The 15,660-nt window shown below is 36.7% G+C and overlaps 1 protein-coding gene and 1 long non-coding RNA gene across 5 annotated transcripts in view; one reads left to right on the top strand and one right to left on the bottom strand.

The window, feature by feature from the left end:
- Positions 1 to 15,660, top strand: part of ARHGEF17 (Rho guanine nucleotide exchange factor 17) — a 154,990-nt gene that overhangs the window by 123,618 nt on the left and 15,712 nt on the right. For 2 of the 3 annotated variants that reach the window (XR_008911440.1, XM_007491015.2), the window contains exons 7-12: positions 528 to 578; positions 3,915 to 4,024; positions 5,018 to 5,103; positions 13,199 to 13,317; positions 14,013 to 14,226; positions 15,187 to 15,260. Coding sequence is in view for 2 of the 3 variants with exons in the window: in XM_007491015.2 (XP_007491077.2) it covers positions 528 to 578; positions 3,915 to 4,024; positions 5,018 to 5,103; positions 13,199 to 13,317; positions 14,013 to 14,226; positions 15,187 to 15,260 (654 nt within the window). In the remaining variant the exon portion in view is untranslated. The remainder of the gene's footprint in view (positions 1 to 527; positions 579 to 3,914; positions 4,025 to 5,017; positions 5,104 to 13,198; positions 13,318 to 14,012; positions 14,227 to 15,186; positions 15,261 to 15,660) is intronic. The other variant, XM_016422014.2, reaches the window with a different exon arrangement.
- The window catches only part of LOC130453841 (uncharacterized), a 44,527-nt gene continuing 32,056 nt past the window's right edge, over positions 3,190 to 15,660 (bottom strand). For both annotated transcript variants that reach the window (XR_008911441.1, XR_008911442.1), the window contains 2 exons: positions 4,533 to 4,847; positions 3,190 to 3,735 (listed from right to left, as the gene is read on the bottom strand). This is a non-coding gene — a long non-coding RNA (uncharacterized LOC130453841). The remainder of the gene's footprint in view (positions 3,736 to 4,532; positions 4,848 to 15,660) is intronic.

Below are 15,660 nucleotides of genomic sequence, written 5' to 3'. Positions count from 1 at the left end.
GACCTTGGGCAAGTCACTTAACCCCCATTGCCTCAGCCTTACCACTCTTCTTTCTCAGAACCAATATACAGTATTGATTCTGAGACAGAAGATAAAAGTTTTAAAAAATGGAAAAGAATTCAATAGGAGATGAAGGGCATTCTAGGCTATCTCTCGGTTTACTTAGAGCCCAAAGTGTGAAGGGAACTAAGATGAGATAAGCCTGGAAAGACTGGAGTGGTATCAGAGTGTGGAGAGCCTTGAATCCCAGGAATAATAGTTTGGTAGCAGGTAGCCCCTGACAAGTTTTGAGCAGAGGTGACACATAATCAGACGTGTGCAGAAGGAATGAGAGGACTCCCTGGAGGATCATACTTCTTCACAGTCCTGGGACACAGAAGGTAGAATTATGAGGCCATTCCCAGGGCTTCTGTCCCACCCTGGAAGCAAAGGGATAGGCAGAAGCTCCCACCCTGCCTTCCTAAGGTCTCCTGAAATCGACTGACTTGCAGTAGGTACCACTGACCCCTTTCTCTTTCCACCTACAGCTCCAGGCCCCACTGAGGAGATTCTTGCGGCAGGAGATGGTAGTAGAGGTGGTAAGACCTAGCTTAACTTCCCTCCATCACATTTTCCTACTTTCCTTTCATACAATTCTATGCCACCAAGGGGGAAAAGATTAGCCCCTGTCATCCATAGACCCTGAGCCATGAGCCTTCCTCATCTCTGGGTGAAGCACATTCTTTCTATCTCTAGGCATGCCATCATGGGATCCTGGACCCCACTGTCTCCTTCAGTCTTTCTCTCTTTCCTGTCTCTGTACCTTGGGTTGGATTCTTTTGAAGAATTTGGAGTATTTAAAGTCTTTATTAAAATGTAGATATCCTTGGTAATGGAGACACTGTCATCCATTGTTAATGGAATTCAACAAACATTTTCATTTAAATAATTTTTATTATTCAAAGATACTTTATTTTCCCAATTACATGTAATAATAATTTTCAACATACCTATTCAAAAATCATAAGATCCAAACCATCTTCCTCCTTCCCACCCCTCCCCCCTCAGTGATGGTAAGCAATTTGATCTGTATTGGCATGCAAAACCCACTTCCATATTGGTCATTGTTGTAAGAGCACACTCATACTCATTTCACTGTTGTGAAAGATAATATGCTTTGATCTACTTCTGACTCCAGTAGTTCTTTCTCTGCACGTGGATAGCATTCCCTGTCATAAATCCTTCAAAATTGTCCCCAATTACTGAGAGTAGCTAAGTCTTTCACAATTGATCATTGTACAATATCGCACTGTTCCTGTGTACCATGTTCTCTTGGTTCTGCTTATTTCGCTCTGCATCAGTTTTGTGTAGATCTTTTCAGCTTTTTCTGAAATCATCCTGCTCATCATCTTGTAGCAGTCATCACCAGCATATACCACAATTATACCATATGTATATTTCTCAAGCCAAACTGTATCCAGCTTTATTAAAGATACTTTTTCATAAACAATCATGGTAATTCAGACAGGACATGGGCTACGATCAGCAACAGTATACAACAATTTTCAAACTCACCTCCTCTGTGGACTACCAAAAAGCATAAAGTCACTATAAATCCCATCGAAGAGTCTTTGTTTTATACTTTAAACAGGGCTTAGAGGGAGGGTGGACACTTTCACATTGATCATATGTTGTTTAACAACTTTTCACGAGCCTACCCTGACTTTGAGAAAATCAAATGAAAACTGCAGAATTCTGAATTGGAAAATGTTCCCAATATGAAAGGAACTTCGGCTCTTTTGGGGAGGCTACCAGAGGGCCATAATTCAAGTTCAGATTGCCTGAAAGACTGGTATCCACAATTTTCAACAAACTTTGTAAAGGCATCTTCTATAGGACAAGCCTTTTGCTGAATGCCGGAGAGATTTAAAGATGAAAAAAGTATATAGCTGCCTGCTCTCATGGATCTTTGAATATTTTAGCCCATTAACAATCATTCATTAAATGGCTATGATGTAATCCTAGCCCTGTGCTAGACACAGATAAGTAGGAAAGACGCCTATGCTTGAGGGAACACAGTCTAGTAAATGCCAAATAGCTAACTTAATTTGGGTCGTTGCACAACTCCTTCCTCAAATCTGGGTCTGAGTTTTTCCTCTCTGGAAAATCAGGGAGTTAAAGATTTATTCTAACTGACATTTTGTGAGGTCAGACAGTGAAATAGTACAGGAAAAATAAAGCTATATAGCCCAGAGAAAAGAAGGCCAGGGAGGAAGTGGGTGTGAATGAAATAACTGCCTTCTAATAGAGAGGTAATGTGGCTTAGAGTCAGGAAGTCCTAAATTCAAATCCTGCTTCAGATACTTTTTAGCTGTGTGATCCAAGGTAAGTCACTTAACTTCTTTTTGCCTCAGTTTCCTTCTCTATAAAGTAGAGATAATAATAGTATCTCCCAGAGTTGTTGTGAGGGTCATATAATATTTGTAAAAGTGCTTTTTAACCTTAAATTGATTTTGTAAATGTAAGGTTTAAATTTTTTTGTTTATAGAAACCCTTACCTTCTGTTTCAGAATCAGTACTATGTATTGTTTCCAAAGTAGAAGAGTGGTAAAAGGCTAGGCAATGGGCCAGGCAAAAGTAGCTTGCCCAGGGTCACACAGCTAGGAAGTGTCTAAGGCCAGATTTGAACACAAGATCCCCTGTCTCTAGGCCTGGTTCTCAATCCACTGAGCCACATAGTTGTTCCCAGTTAATATTATTAATAATTGCCATTGACAGAGAGTTTAATGTTTGCAAAATGCTCTATAAATATTCTTTTATTTGATTCTCACAACAATCCTAACAGGCAAAGTAGGCTTATTATTATTATTAATTTGACAGAGGAGGAAACTGAGTCATACAGAGGTTAAATGAGTTGCCCAGGGTCACACACCTACTAAGTCTCTGAAGTCAGATTTGAATTCAGGTCTTTCCAACTCTAGGCCCAGCACTCTGTCCACTGCACCTCCTAGCTAGCTGCCTCTAATTAATTCTTAATATCTAGAGATTGCTTACCATCTCTAAGTGGGAGGAGGCAGGGAAGGAGGAAATCTTATAATTTTGGAAAACATGTTGAAAATTATTATTACATTTAATTTGGAAAAATGAAATATATTTGAATTTTAAAAATAAAAACAAAAATGATCTTCATATCTGAAGAATTCTCACGGGACAAAAGAAGCAGACTAATTCTGAGTGGCCCCAAAAGGAAGAACTAGGAGCCAGGTGGGAAAAGTCATTTTGGTCTCAGGAGAAAGGAAGAGCAATTGGTTTCTGAAGTTCCTTATAGCTCTACCTCCTAACAATCCAAAATGTCCCAAAATGCAATAAGGAGGGAATGTACTTCTTGTCACTGAAGTTTTCCAGGTAGAGGCTGGATGGGGCCCAATCAGGGAAGCTGTAAAGAGAGTTCCTGTATTCAGGTTAGGGGGGCTGAGTAGAACCAGATGCCTTCTGAAGTCCCCCAAGAATCAATGATGCTAATAATTAAGTCTTCAAATGAGTACTACATTTTGTAGTCCAAAATCCCCTTCCTTCACATTATACATTCAGAATAACAAGGGTAGGTGATATCCACGTTACATACCTGGTTAGTAGTGGAGCTGCAGCCCCGATCCAGGACTCCTGACCTCCAATCTAGTGTTCTTTTGCCAAATTAACATGCTTCTCCTTTGCCCCTCACAACCAATGAGGAAGGCAACATTCCAGGAAAGGGTGCTGAAAGCCAGAGAAGGACAAGGACTTACCCAAGGTCATAGCACAAAATGATAGCAGAGCTGGGACTAGAATCCAAATCTCCCAACTCCAGGTCAGGGCCCTTCCCACTGAGCCACACTGTCTCTCTTTCCTCCTCTCCCTTGGGATCCTGGCCTGAGCTCTCTCTCCCTCTTTTGCAGAAGGCAGTTGGTGGCAAGAAGGACCGATCCCTCTTCCTCTTCAGTGACCTCCTGGTCTGCACCACCCTGAAGCGGAAATCTGGCTCCCTGCGGAGAAGTTCCATGAGTCTGTGAGTGATGGGCTGATGAGAGGGCCCTTGGCAGGGGCAGGGGCAGGATCAAAGTTCTACCAGTCAGATCTGAGCTCTCAAACCAAGGATACCATGCCACACCGTACCCCTACTCCTTCCACCCCATCTGTCTCATTTTCTCTGCTTCCTTCCTCACTTCTCCAACAGATATTTATTGAGTACATTACCCCTGCTTTCAAGGATAATGGCCACAATCCAAGGAGTACAGACATAGATTTCAGGGAGTCTGTGAACTTGAATTTTAAAAATGGACCTTTATTTTTCACTAACCTCTGACTGAAGATTAGCAGTTCCTTAACTTAATTCCTTAAATTATTGTCAAGGGGTCCAAAGGCTTCACCAAACCAGTACACAAAAAGGATTAAGAATCTCTGCTCTATCTAATAAAGGGAAGGACAGGCACTAAAAATCTCTAACATGAGAGAGATAAGGGTAAAGGAGAGCTTTAGATCCAGAGTTCTGACTGATGGGAAGAGGGAGAGACCACCTTCACTGGAGTATCATGGAAGAGATGTCATTGAAGAATGGAAGGGCCTTCAGGTGATAGATTCGAGAGGAAGTCCATTCCAGGACCCAGTTTCTATGGATAAATGGCTGCCTTCCCAGGATTTCCGACTATCTTCTACTTTTTGTTGGATTCATTGCTAGATCCTTCCCAGCTTCCCTGTGTCTCTTGGGGGAATGATGGAGAGTGATCTGTCCTGGGAGTCAGGCCATCAAATTTCTGGTCCCAGTTCTGCCACAAATCCTCTGCATGATTTAGATGAGGTCCTGATTTCTTTCTGTGGCTCACTTTTTCTATCTGTAAAATGAAGGAGTTAGAAGAGATCATTTCACAGGTCCTTCCCAGCTCTAATGTTCTCTATGTTCTAATGCCCTTTCCAATTCTGACATTCATTGAATCTGAGTCTGAACTGATGCTGGGGACCTTTTGAACCCATCAATATCTCATGCCATCCCCTCTTTCTGCAGCTATACAGCCGCCAGCGTCATTGATATAGCTAGCAAGTACAAACTACTGTGGAAACTTCCCCTGGAGGATGCAGATATCATCAAAGGTAAAGCCAAACTTCCACTGAGAGGCCATGGTTATCCCAGTCAGAAGAAAAGGCATAGCCTGGTCCCTTAGGGAGCCCCATAAACTATGAGGAAATGCTTAGTTACTAAAAATACCATAGAGAGCAAGTTTATTAGTGAGAAAAGCTGTGTACAAAGACTATGGTTGCCACTGGCATTTTTTCCATATTTTTCCATGGTTACATGATTCATGATCTCCCCCCCCCCCAAAGCTGACAAGCAGTTCCACTGGGTTTTACATGTATCATTTGTTCAAAACTATTTCTATGTTATTCATATTTGCAATAGAGTGATCTTTTAATGCCAAGACCCCATCATAACCCCATCAAACTGTGTGATCGATCCTATGTTTTCTTCTGCGTTTCTGCTCCCACAGTTCTTTCTCTGGATGTGGATAGCGTTCTTTCTTATAAGTCCCTCAGAAATGTCCTGGGTCATTACATTGCTGCTAGTAGAGAAGTCCATTACATTTGATTGTGCCACAGTGTATCAGTCTCTGTGTACAATGTTCTCCTGGTTCTGCTCCTTTCACTCTGAATCAATTCCTGGAGGTCTTTTTAGTTCACTTGGAATCCCTTCAGTTCATTATTCCTTTTAGCACAATAGTATTCCATCACCCTCAGATACCACAATTTGTTCAGCCATTCCCTAATTGAAGAGTATCCCCTCATTTTCCAATTTTTTGCTACCACAAAGAGCGCAGCTATGAATATTCTTGTACAAGTCTTTTTCCTTATTATCTCTTTGAGGTATAAACCCAGCAGTGCTATGGCTGGATCAAATGGCAGTCAATCTTTTAAATCTCTGTAAGCATAATTCCAAAATGCCCTCCAGAATGGTTGGACCAATTCACAACTCCACCAGCAGCCACTGGCATGTATTAATAGGGCTGCTTATCAACCCTTTTATCCAGAAAGCTAGAGAAAACTCCTACAGTGAGAGAGTTCATACTAAATGTCTTCTGGAGTCTTCTCCAGCTCCAAGACTCTAAGAGTCTACATTTATTTAAGACTCCAAGCTGAATTCTTTGTTCTTAAGCTTCTAGGTAGTGGAGGGATAAAGTCCTGGGCCTAAAGTTGAGTTCCAATATACTTTCGTATTTATTAACTCTGTGACTCTGGACAAGTCACTTAACCTGTTTGTCTCAGTTTCTTCATCTGTAAAATGGGGCTAATAATAGCATCTACCTCCCAAAGTTGTTATGAGGCTATATAATTGTAAATTGTAGATTTCTAAAATTATGCATTTTGAGATTCAAACTGAATATATATAAGATTCTAAATGTTATACTTCTAAGTAGGAGTGTGCTGAAGCCAGCTCCTCTCCAGTTCCAATGATCAGAGTTTGATTTATTGTTATATTGATTGTTTGTACTTAAGTGATGGAGAAACTGTTAATAATGCAAATTAAACTTAAAGAGTGTCCTGTATAATTCCCCAGAGAGTCTGTTGTTAAATATTTACCAGCACACTACTGATTCTTGCATTCTAAGATTCTAAATTGTTTGTATAAAAAATTCTGTAGTCTAAGATTCTAAATTGTATTATATCTCTACAAGTCTAAGCTTAATTCTTCTGAGTTTAATATTTCTAAATTTTCATCCTGAAATTCTAAATTATATAATTTAAAGATTCTAAATTCTAGGCTTTCAAACTTTATGCTTCTAAGGTTTTGCATTCTAATATTCTAAATTATATACTTCTATGATTCTACATTATAAGCTTCTAATATGAATGTTTTGATTCTACATTACAATTATATACAATTTTATACTTCTAAAATTCTATATTCTAAGATTCTAAATTACATGTTTCTAATGTTATACTTTCTGATATTCTATAAAGTTTTATTGTGTTTTAAAATATTTTTAAATTTCTTAATTTGCTGGTTATACAATTTAAGATTCTAAGACTTTAAATTGACTTCTATTTCATTTTATTATTATAAAGTGTACATTTTTTACAAGTCTTTTTCCTTATTATCTCTTTGGGATACAAACCCAGCATAATTCCAAATTGCCCTCCATAATGGTTGGCCCAATTCACAACTCCACCAGCAGCCACTGGCATTTATTAATAAGGTTGCCTGTTGACCCCCTTAGCCAGAAAGCTAGAGAAAACTCCTACACTGAGAGAGTTCACACTAAATGTCTTCTGGGTTCTTAATTGCTTACTTCTAATATTCTTTAGTCTAATATTCTAACTTATTTACTTTTTAGATTGTGTATTCTATTGGAATAATATTAAGGTTTGGGGTAGTACCTTTAAGATTCTGCATTCTACATATTAGATTCTAAATTTCTTCTAAGATTCTGTGTTCTACAACTCTAAATTAAATCCTAAAAAATTTTCAAGTTTCTACATTATTAGAATTTAAATTGTATAATTCTGAGATTATTCATTGAATACTTCTATATTTCTTCATTCAAAGATACTAAATCAGGAGTTGGCAAACTACTGGCAACCTGTTTTTTGTACAACCAGGCAAGCTAACAATAGTTTTTAAAACTTTGAATAAATCCCTGCTTATAAGTTGAATACTACCAAAAGTTGTCATATCCCTGAGATTTTCTGCCTTCTAAGATTCTAAATTGTATCTGTCTAAAATCTAGATTCTAAGATTTTTTATTCTATGAATCTAATTGAAAACTTAAGGGATTCTGTATTCCAATATTCTAAATTAAATATTTCCAAGATTACTTTAAATCTAAAATTTAAGAATCTTAATGGATTGCATATTTTTTTACTTCTAAAATTATGTTCTATTAATCTAAATTGTACAATTCTAAGATTCTAAATTTCATAATTCTAGGAATCTTCCTTCTCAGAATCTTGATTCTAGTGTTCTTTTTTATGTCTATAATAGTTGAAGTTTTCAAGTTCATGAAATTCCAAACTTTTGAGTTCTAAATTCTTTCCCTCCATGCTTTTTCTACCTGTCTCCCTGAGGATAAGCAATTTAATCTAGGTTATAAATGTGTGGTCAGATACCAAAGGTTAATGATCAAAATTATATATTCTAAAATTTTTTGATATTTCTAATATTTCACATCCAAGATTCTAAATTGTTAACTTTTAATAATCTAAAATTTATGCAGACTGAATGTTTCTATGATTCAACATTATAATACAAATTTTATAATTTTTATATATGTTTACATTCTAATATTTTATTTTCTTAAAAGGCAACACTTTAAAGTTCTGGATTCTATAGACTTTGTATTTAAAGATTTGAACTTGTATACCTCCAATACTCAAAATGTTATTCATGATTCTGTTTTATAAAAATCTAAAACGGCCTTCTAAGATTCTTAAATTAATACTCCTAAAATTTTGCACTCTTCAAAGAGTCTAAATTGTTTACACCTAAGATTCTATGTACTAAGATACTAAATTTAAACCTTCCAAGAGTTATGATTCAATCTTTCTAATACTCTAAATTCTAAGACTCAAAATCCTGCACTCTTATTCTAAAAAGTATTTAATTGGATACTTCCTAATTGAGTTTCTGCATTTTACAAGTATACTTTAAATACTTCAAGGGTATTTTTACAAGTCTAAATGGAATACTCTCAGGATTCTATGTAGAATTTGAGAAATATTCAATTGACAAGATAATACGGTTTCCAAAATTCTACATTCTAAAATTCCATATTCTAAGATTTTCTATGTTTCCAAGATTATACATTTTAACATTCTATATTGACTATACATCTAAAATCTGCAATCTAAAAATAATATTTCATTTAATTTTAATTCTATGAGTTCAAAGATTTATATCTAAACTGTGTTTTAAATTGCTTTGTTTTCTAAGATTAATTGAATAATCCTAAGACTTTCAATTTCAAGTTTTTAAATTGAAATCTAGCAGGTAGTCTTTGACATATACAATTTTCATGAATCTTCAACCAAAGATTCTAAATTGCTTGCTTCCAAGATTCTTTGTTCTAATATTCTACATTATCCAAATTACTTCTTACCCAAATTATTTCTTAGATTGTAAATTGAATATTTGTAAAAATAATTATATACATCTAAGATTCTGAGATTCTGAAGTGAGCATATATTTTAGGATTCTGGATTCTGTGGTTCTTAACTGAATATATCTAGGAATATATCTAAATTTTATTCAAGATTCCAAATTTTTAATTCTAGAACATTTTCTAAGATTCAAAATTGAATTTTTCCAAGATTCTGCATTTTAGGATACTAAATTTCATACTAGATTTAGCATTCTAAGAATATACATTGTATATTATTTAGATCAATGATTTTATTTATAAGATAAAAGAAGTATTCTGAATCCTATTGTTTTGAATTTTAAGATTCTAAATTGTTCAGTTCTATGATTCTATATCTTAAAAGCATTAATTTTGTATTTGTAGAATCTAAATTGTACAAATCTAAGATTCTAAACTGTTAGAGTCTACAGGCTAAATTGTATACTTTTAAGAATCTACATTTTAAGATTCCTCAAAATTTTACTTATATTTTAAATTCTAATATACTATTTTCTAAATTGTGTAAACTTCTAACTTCTCACGTTCCATTCTAATGTTCTAAATTGTATAATCTAAAATTCTAAGATTTGCAATGGTATACCTAAATGTTATATTCAGTTATAGTTTAATTTACAAATTTTGTACTTAGAGAATTCTATATTCTAACATTATGCATTTTAAAAGTATAAACTTAACACTTCAAAGATGTTTAATTATATAAGATACATTCTCAATTTCTCTCTTCTAATGAGTCCCAAGAATATGCATTGGCTTTCAACATTCTAAAAAATTCTATATCCTCTGCTCCTAACTCTACAAGTCTAAATTGAATATGTCTAAGATAAAATATCATGTACTTCTCAGATATCCACTTTCAAAGATTCTAAGTGGTATATACTTCTATGAATCTTTATGCTAATGTTTTTTATTATATAAGATTCTATATTTTAAGATCATGAATTTTTTATGATTCTGCACTCTATGGATCCTAATTGTATATACTTCTGAGATTTTGTTATATATATTCTAAACTGCTTCATTCTACAAATATAAACTGAATATTTCTTTTTTTAAATAATTTTTTATTTGATAATTTCCAAGCATTATTCATTAGAGATAAAGATCATTTTCTTTTCCTCCCCCAACCCCCATAGCCGACACGTGATTCCACTGGGTATCACATGTGTTCTTGATTCGAACCCATTTCCATGTTGTTGGTATTTGCACTAGGGTGTTCATTTAGAGTCTCTCCTCAGTCATTTCCCCTCAGCCCCTGTAGTCAAGCAGTTGCTTTTCCTTGGTGTTTTTACTCCCACAGTTTATCCTCTGCTTGTGGATAGTGTTTTTTAGATCCCTGCAAGTTGTTCTGGGACATTGCATTGACCCTAATGGAGAAGTCCATTACCTTCGATTGTACCACAGTGTATCAGTCTCTGTGTACAATTTTTCCTGGTTCTGGTCCTTTCGCTCTGCATCACTTCCTGGAGGTTGTTCCAGACTCCATGGAATTCCTCCACTTTATTATTCCTTTTAGCATAATAGTATTCCATCACCAACATATACCACAATTTGTTCAGCCATTCCCCAATTGAAGGGCATCCCCTCATTTTCCAATTTTTGGCCACCACAAAAACTGCAGCTATGAATATTCTTGTACAAGTCTTTTTCCTTATTATCTATTTGGGGTACAAATCCAGCAGTGCTATGGCTGGATCAAAGGGCAGACAGTCTTCTATCGCCCTTTGGACATAGTTCCAAATTGCCCTCCAGAATGGTTGGATCAGTTCACAACCCCACCAGCAATGAATCAATGTCCCTACTTTGCCACATCCCCTCCAGCATTCATTACTTTCCATAGCTGTCATGTTAGCCAATCTGCTAGGTGTGAGGTGATACCTCAGAGTTGTTTTGATTTGCATCTCTCTGATTATAAGAGATATAGAGCACTTTTTCATGTGCTTATCAATAGTTTTGATTTCTTTGGCTGAGAACTGCCTGCTCATGTCCTTTGCCCATTTATCAATTGGAGAATGGCTTGATTTTTTGTACAATTGATTTAGCTCTTTGTAAATTTGAGTAATTAAACCTTTGTCAGAGGTTTTTATGAAGATTGCTTCCCAATTTGTTGCTTTCCTTCTGATTTTAGTTATATTGGTTTTGTTTGTACAAAAGCTTTTTAATTTGATGTAGTCGAAATTTATTTTACATTTTGTGACTCTTTCTATGTCTTGCTTGGTTTTAAAGTCTTTTCCTTCCCAATGGTCTGACATGTATACTATTCTAAACTGAATATTTCTAAGATTCTAAATTATATGTCTCACATCTACATTCTAAAATTCAAAAGTTGCTAAAGCTAGGTGCTAAGTTTTGGAATTACAAACCTTATGATTCTACATTTCAAAATTTTCAAGTTTTATACGTTTTAAGAAAATTGTATGTTATGATTCTAAGATGCTTCTTTCTTATATTCTTAATTTAATACTTCTAATCTGTAAGCATTTAAATTATTTACTAATTTCATCCTTCAGAGTACCTCTAAGATTTAAAATAATATGCCTACATCCCCTAAGGGTTTTCATCCTAAGATTCTAAATTAAATACTTCTAAGATTCCAAATTCCAAGGTTCTAAAGGATTCTAAATTTTATGCTACTATGATTCTGTTTTCTAAGATTTTGAATTATATAGTTCTGCGAGTCTAAATTCTAAGATTATTCTCAAATCCTCACATTCTTCATTCAAAAATTCAAAGTTCTCATATTCTAAATTGTTTAGTTCTAAGATGATTCATTCTACATTCATACTAGGAATCATGATTGTATACTTCTGAGATTTTACATTCTATAATTCTTAATTGAGTACAAAATTTTACATATGTTAGATTTGGCAGCAAAGAATCTAAAATCTTAAATTGAATATATATGCATATCTAAATTTAAGATTATGACTTATCCTTCTCTGATTCTGAGTCCTAAAGAATTTCAGTATTCTAAGGCAACAAATTGTTTATTTCTTAAGTTCTGCATTCTAAATTCTAAGATTCTACATTTTGACATTCTAAATTTAAGATTCTTAATTGAATACTGCAACTTGAAAATTTCTATGATTCTTAATTAAATATGCCTAAATTTTTGATTTCGAAGATTCTGATTTGTTTATTTCTTCATTTTACGAACACATCTAAGACTTTGTATCCTAATGGTCTAAATTAAATACTTCTGAGAGCATTCTAAGACTCAGCCTTCTAATATTCTAAACAGAATAATTGTAAGATTCTAAATCAAATCTCAGGTCCTACATGTTAAGACTCAAAATTGTATACTTCTATGATTCTGCATTCTTAGAATCTTAATTTTATATTAAAAATTTATGATTCTAAATTTTTTATTTCTAAGATGAATGCTTCTAATATTGAAAATTAAATACATCTGCCTTCTAAGACTTTAAACTTTATCAGTCTAAACTGCATTGCTCTAAATAGCTAGATGGCTCAGTGGATAAAGTGCTAGACCTGGAGTCAGGAAAATTCATCTTCCTTAGTTCAAATTTGGCCTCAAACACTTACTAGCTGGGTGCTTCTGGAAAATGAGCTGGAGAAGGAAATGGCAAACCGCTCCATTATTTTTGCCAACAAAATACCAAGTGGGATCAATCAAGAAGAGTCAGACAAGACTGAAATGATTCACTAACAACAACAAAGATTCTACCTTCTAAATTAAGACTATATTCTAACATTCTAAATTGTACATTCTAAGATTCAAAATTGTCATCTAAGATTTTTAATTCTAAGTTTCCAAATTATATACTTCTAAGATTCTACATTCTAAGATTCTGTATTGAATACTTTTGTGACTCCATATTCTAAGATTCTAATTTCTCTGGTTTTAAGAGTCTGGGATTCTAGATAAGACTTCCAGCTAAAGGGAAGTTCTGAGCCAGGGTTACACAGATGGTCACAGATCAGACTGCCACAGGCTGTTCTGTTGGTTGCTTTCCCTTTGGTCTCTGCCCTGCCATTTTATCCTATCTATAATTAATCTTCCTAATATTTTCTATCTCACTTTCTCCCTCCCCAAGGAGCATCCCATGCCACCAACCGAGAGAGTGTCCAGAAAGCCATTAGCCATTTGGATGAAGATCTTAATACCCTGGGCCAGATCAGCAAGCTCTCAGAGACCCTCAGTTTCCCCCATCAGGTAAGATCCTCCCTGGACACTCCGAGTTCTCTGGCCTCTCTTCTTCATCAGTGCCCTGGGCAGAGTGGTAGAACACTAGGTTCCTCCCAGTCTTCCTGCTCTGAGAGGGGGAAATGCAGCCCCTCTGCCCTCAGGGAACCCCCAGAATCAGGGAGTTCTTTACTCCAAGGAGCTTTAAGATTGAGGTGAAGACACAGTCCCTTAAAGAAATCTTTGATTTCAAGTGGGGTGGGGTGGAGATATGACTTCTGCCTTAAGAAAGTCCCAGGCTCAGGAAGTAACATAGCTCCTGTCCTCAGAGATCCCCAGGTTTGAAGAGACAAACAGTCCTCTTGCCCTTGGAGAAGCCTGTGATCCTGGGGAGAGGCATGATCCTTTTCCCTGGGGGCAACTGTTTAAAGGGAATTCAAGACAAACACAGAGATCAGGTCAGAGTAAGGGAGAATTAATCGGTAAATCCTGGAGCTAAGAAAGGAGAATATGGGCTACCGTAGACACAAAGACTCCCGGGATGAAAGGGAGCTTGATACTGAAGAATATAGCAAGTCAGGGGAAGAGGGCAGGCATTCCTTGAAAGGGAAATAATATGGACAGAGGCTTAGAGGCAGGACTAAAACTGGCATGGGCATGACCTTCACCATAGCAAAGATGGGGTCTTGGATTGGGTGGGAAATGAGGCCTCCTCTGCTTTGCAGAGCCTGGATGACGTCATCAAGGAACTCACAGCTGCTGCCCACCGGGACCTGGCAGAGAAGCAGGCACTGTGCTATACACTCTCCTTTCCACCCAACAAGGTGGAACTGTCAGCCACGAGGCCTGAAGGCACGGACACTTTCATCTTTGAATTCCCCCACCCAGATGCTCGAGTTGGCTTCGAGCAGGCCTTCGATGAAGCCAAGCGGAAACTCGGTGAGGGACCTGGCTCAGCTCCTGTCAAGCCCCAGCCCAGCCATAGGCACTTCCCTCCACCCTGATGTATGTGGTGGAAAGAGACCTTGGCCAAGAATAAGGAGAATTGGATTGACCTCCTGACTTCATCACTTATTAGCTGTGTGACCTTGGGCAAGTTCCTTTCCCTCTTCGGGCCTCAGTTTACAAAATGGTAAAAGGAAGGGGTTAGACTAGTGGTCTCCAAGGCCTCTTCTACCTTCCATACTCTTTCCTTAGCTATTAGTCTTCCTAGCCTTCTGGGATCATAGGATTTAGACCAAGAAGGGTCTTCTAGACCAAGAGACCTTCTAGTCCAGGATTTCAGAGGTCTGTGAACTTGGAATTTTTATTATTTTGATAACTAATAAATATATGTCAATATAATTAGTTTCCTTTGAAAGCCTATGTATTTTATTTTATGCATTTAATAGCTATGCAGTGCTTTAAAGTTTGCAAGGTACCCTACAAATATTCTCCCATTTGATCCTTACAACAACTCTAGGAAGTAGGTGGTAGTATTATCCCCATTTTACAGATGTAAAAATTGAAGTAGACAGAGGTTAAATGACTTGACCAGATTCACAACAGCTATGTCTGGGGCCAAATTTGAACTCAGGTCTTCCTAACTCCCAGCTCAGTACACCACCTAGCTGCCTAAGAGCATCATTATGAAAAATGTTTCTCCAGACTACCAAAGGGACCATAACACAGAAAGACTTAAGAACCCCAGCCTAGTCTATTGCCTTCATTATATGCAATGAGGGAGAGAGGAAACAGGTGTTTAATAAGCATCAGCATTGTACTAAGGGCTTTACAAAAATTATCCCATTTGATCACTCCACCTCCACCACACTGCCTGCCCTTGATGATGCTCATCTCTTCTCATCCAACCCTCCATGCATTTACTCATCTATCTCCATCTCTGATTGTTCATTTCAGCCTCCAGAAAAAACTGTCTGGACCCAGAATTCCTGAAAGCCATACCCATCATGAAAACCCGAAGTGGCATGCAGGTAAGGAGAAGCCTGATGAAGCTAATGCCCTGGACCCTCCCTGAAGGATCCATCTCTCAGAAGTCATCCAAGTACAAGCCCCTATCTTTTCCCCTGACCTCTCCTGAAGCAAGGGAGAGCTCTAATTTCTGAGGCTCAGAATTCCCCTCTCCAAAGAGATTTCTCTTCCACTGTCACCACTGCTATGAGCTTCAAGAGCCAGAATTCAAATCCAGATCACAGACTGGCAAACTCTAATGGAAGAGGATTCCCAGTCCAACATGAATTTATCTGACCAAGTGGTTGTCCAGCCTCTACTTGAAGCTCTTCAATGAGAGGAAGGGCTCTCCCCCAATCTCTTGAGATAGGCCATTCCACTTTGGGATAGCTCATAGTTTTAGAAATCTTTTCCTAACAAACC

Source organism: Monodelphis domestica, chromosome 4 (assembly GCF_027887165.1).
Source record: "Monodelphis domestica isolate mMonDom1 chromosome 4, mMonDom1.pri, whole genome shotgun sequence".
Lineage (NCBI taxonomy): Eukaryota > Metazoa > Chordata > Mammalia > Didelphimorphia > Didelphidae > Monodelphis > Monodelphis domestica.
The sequence above is the reverse complement of the archived record's forward strand: the minus strand, read 5'-3'. Positions and strand labels throughout refer to the sequence as shown.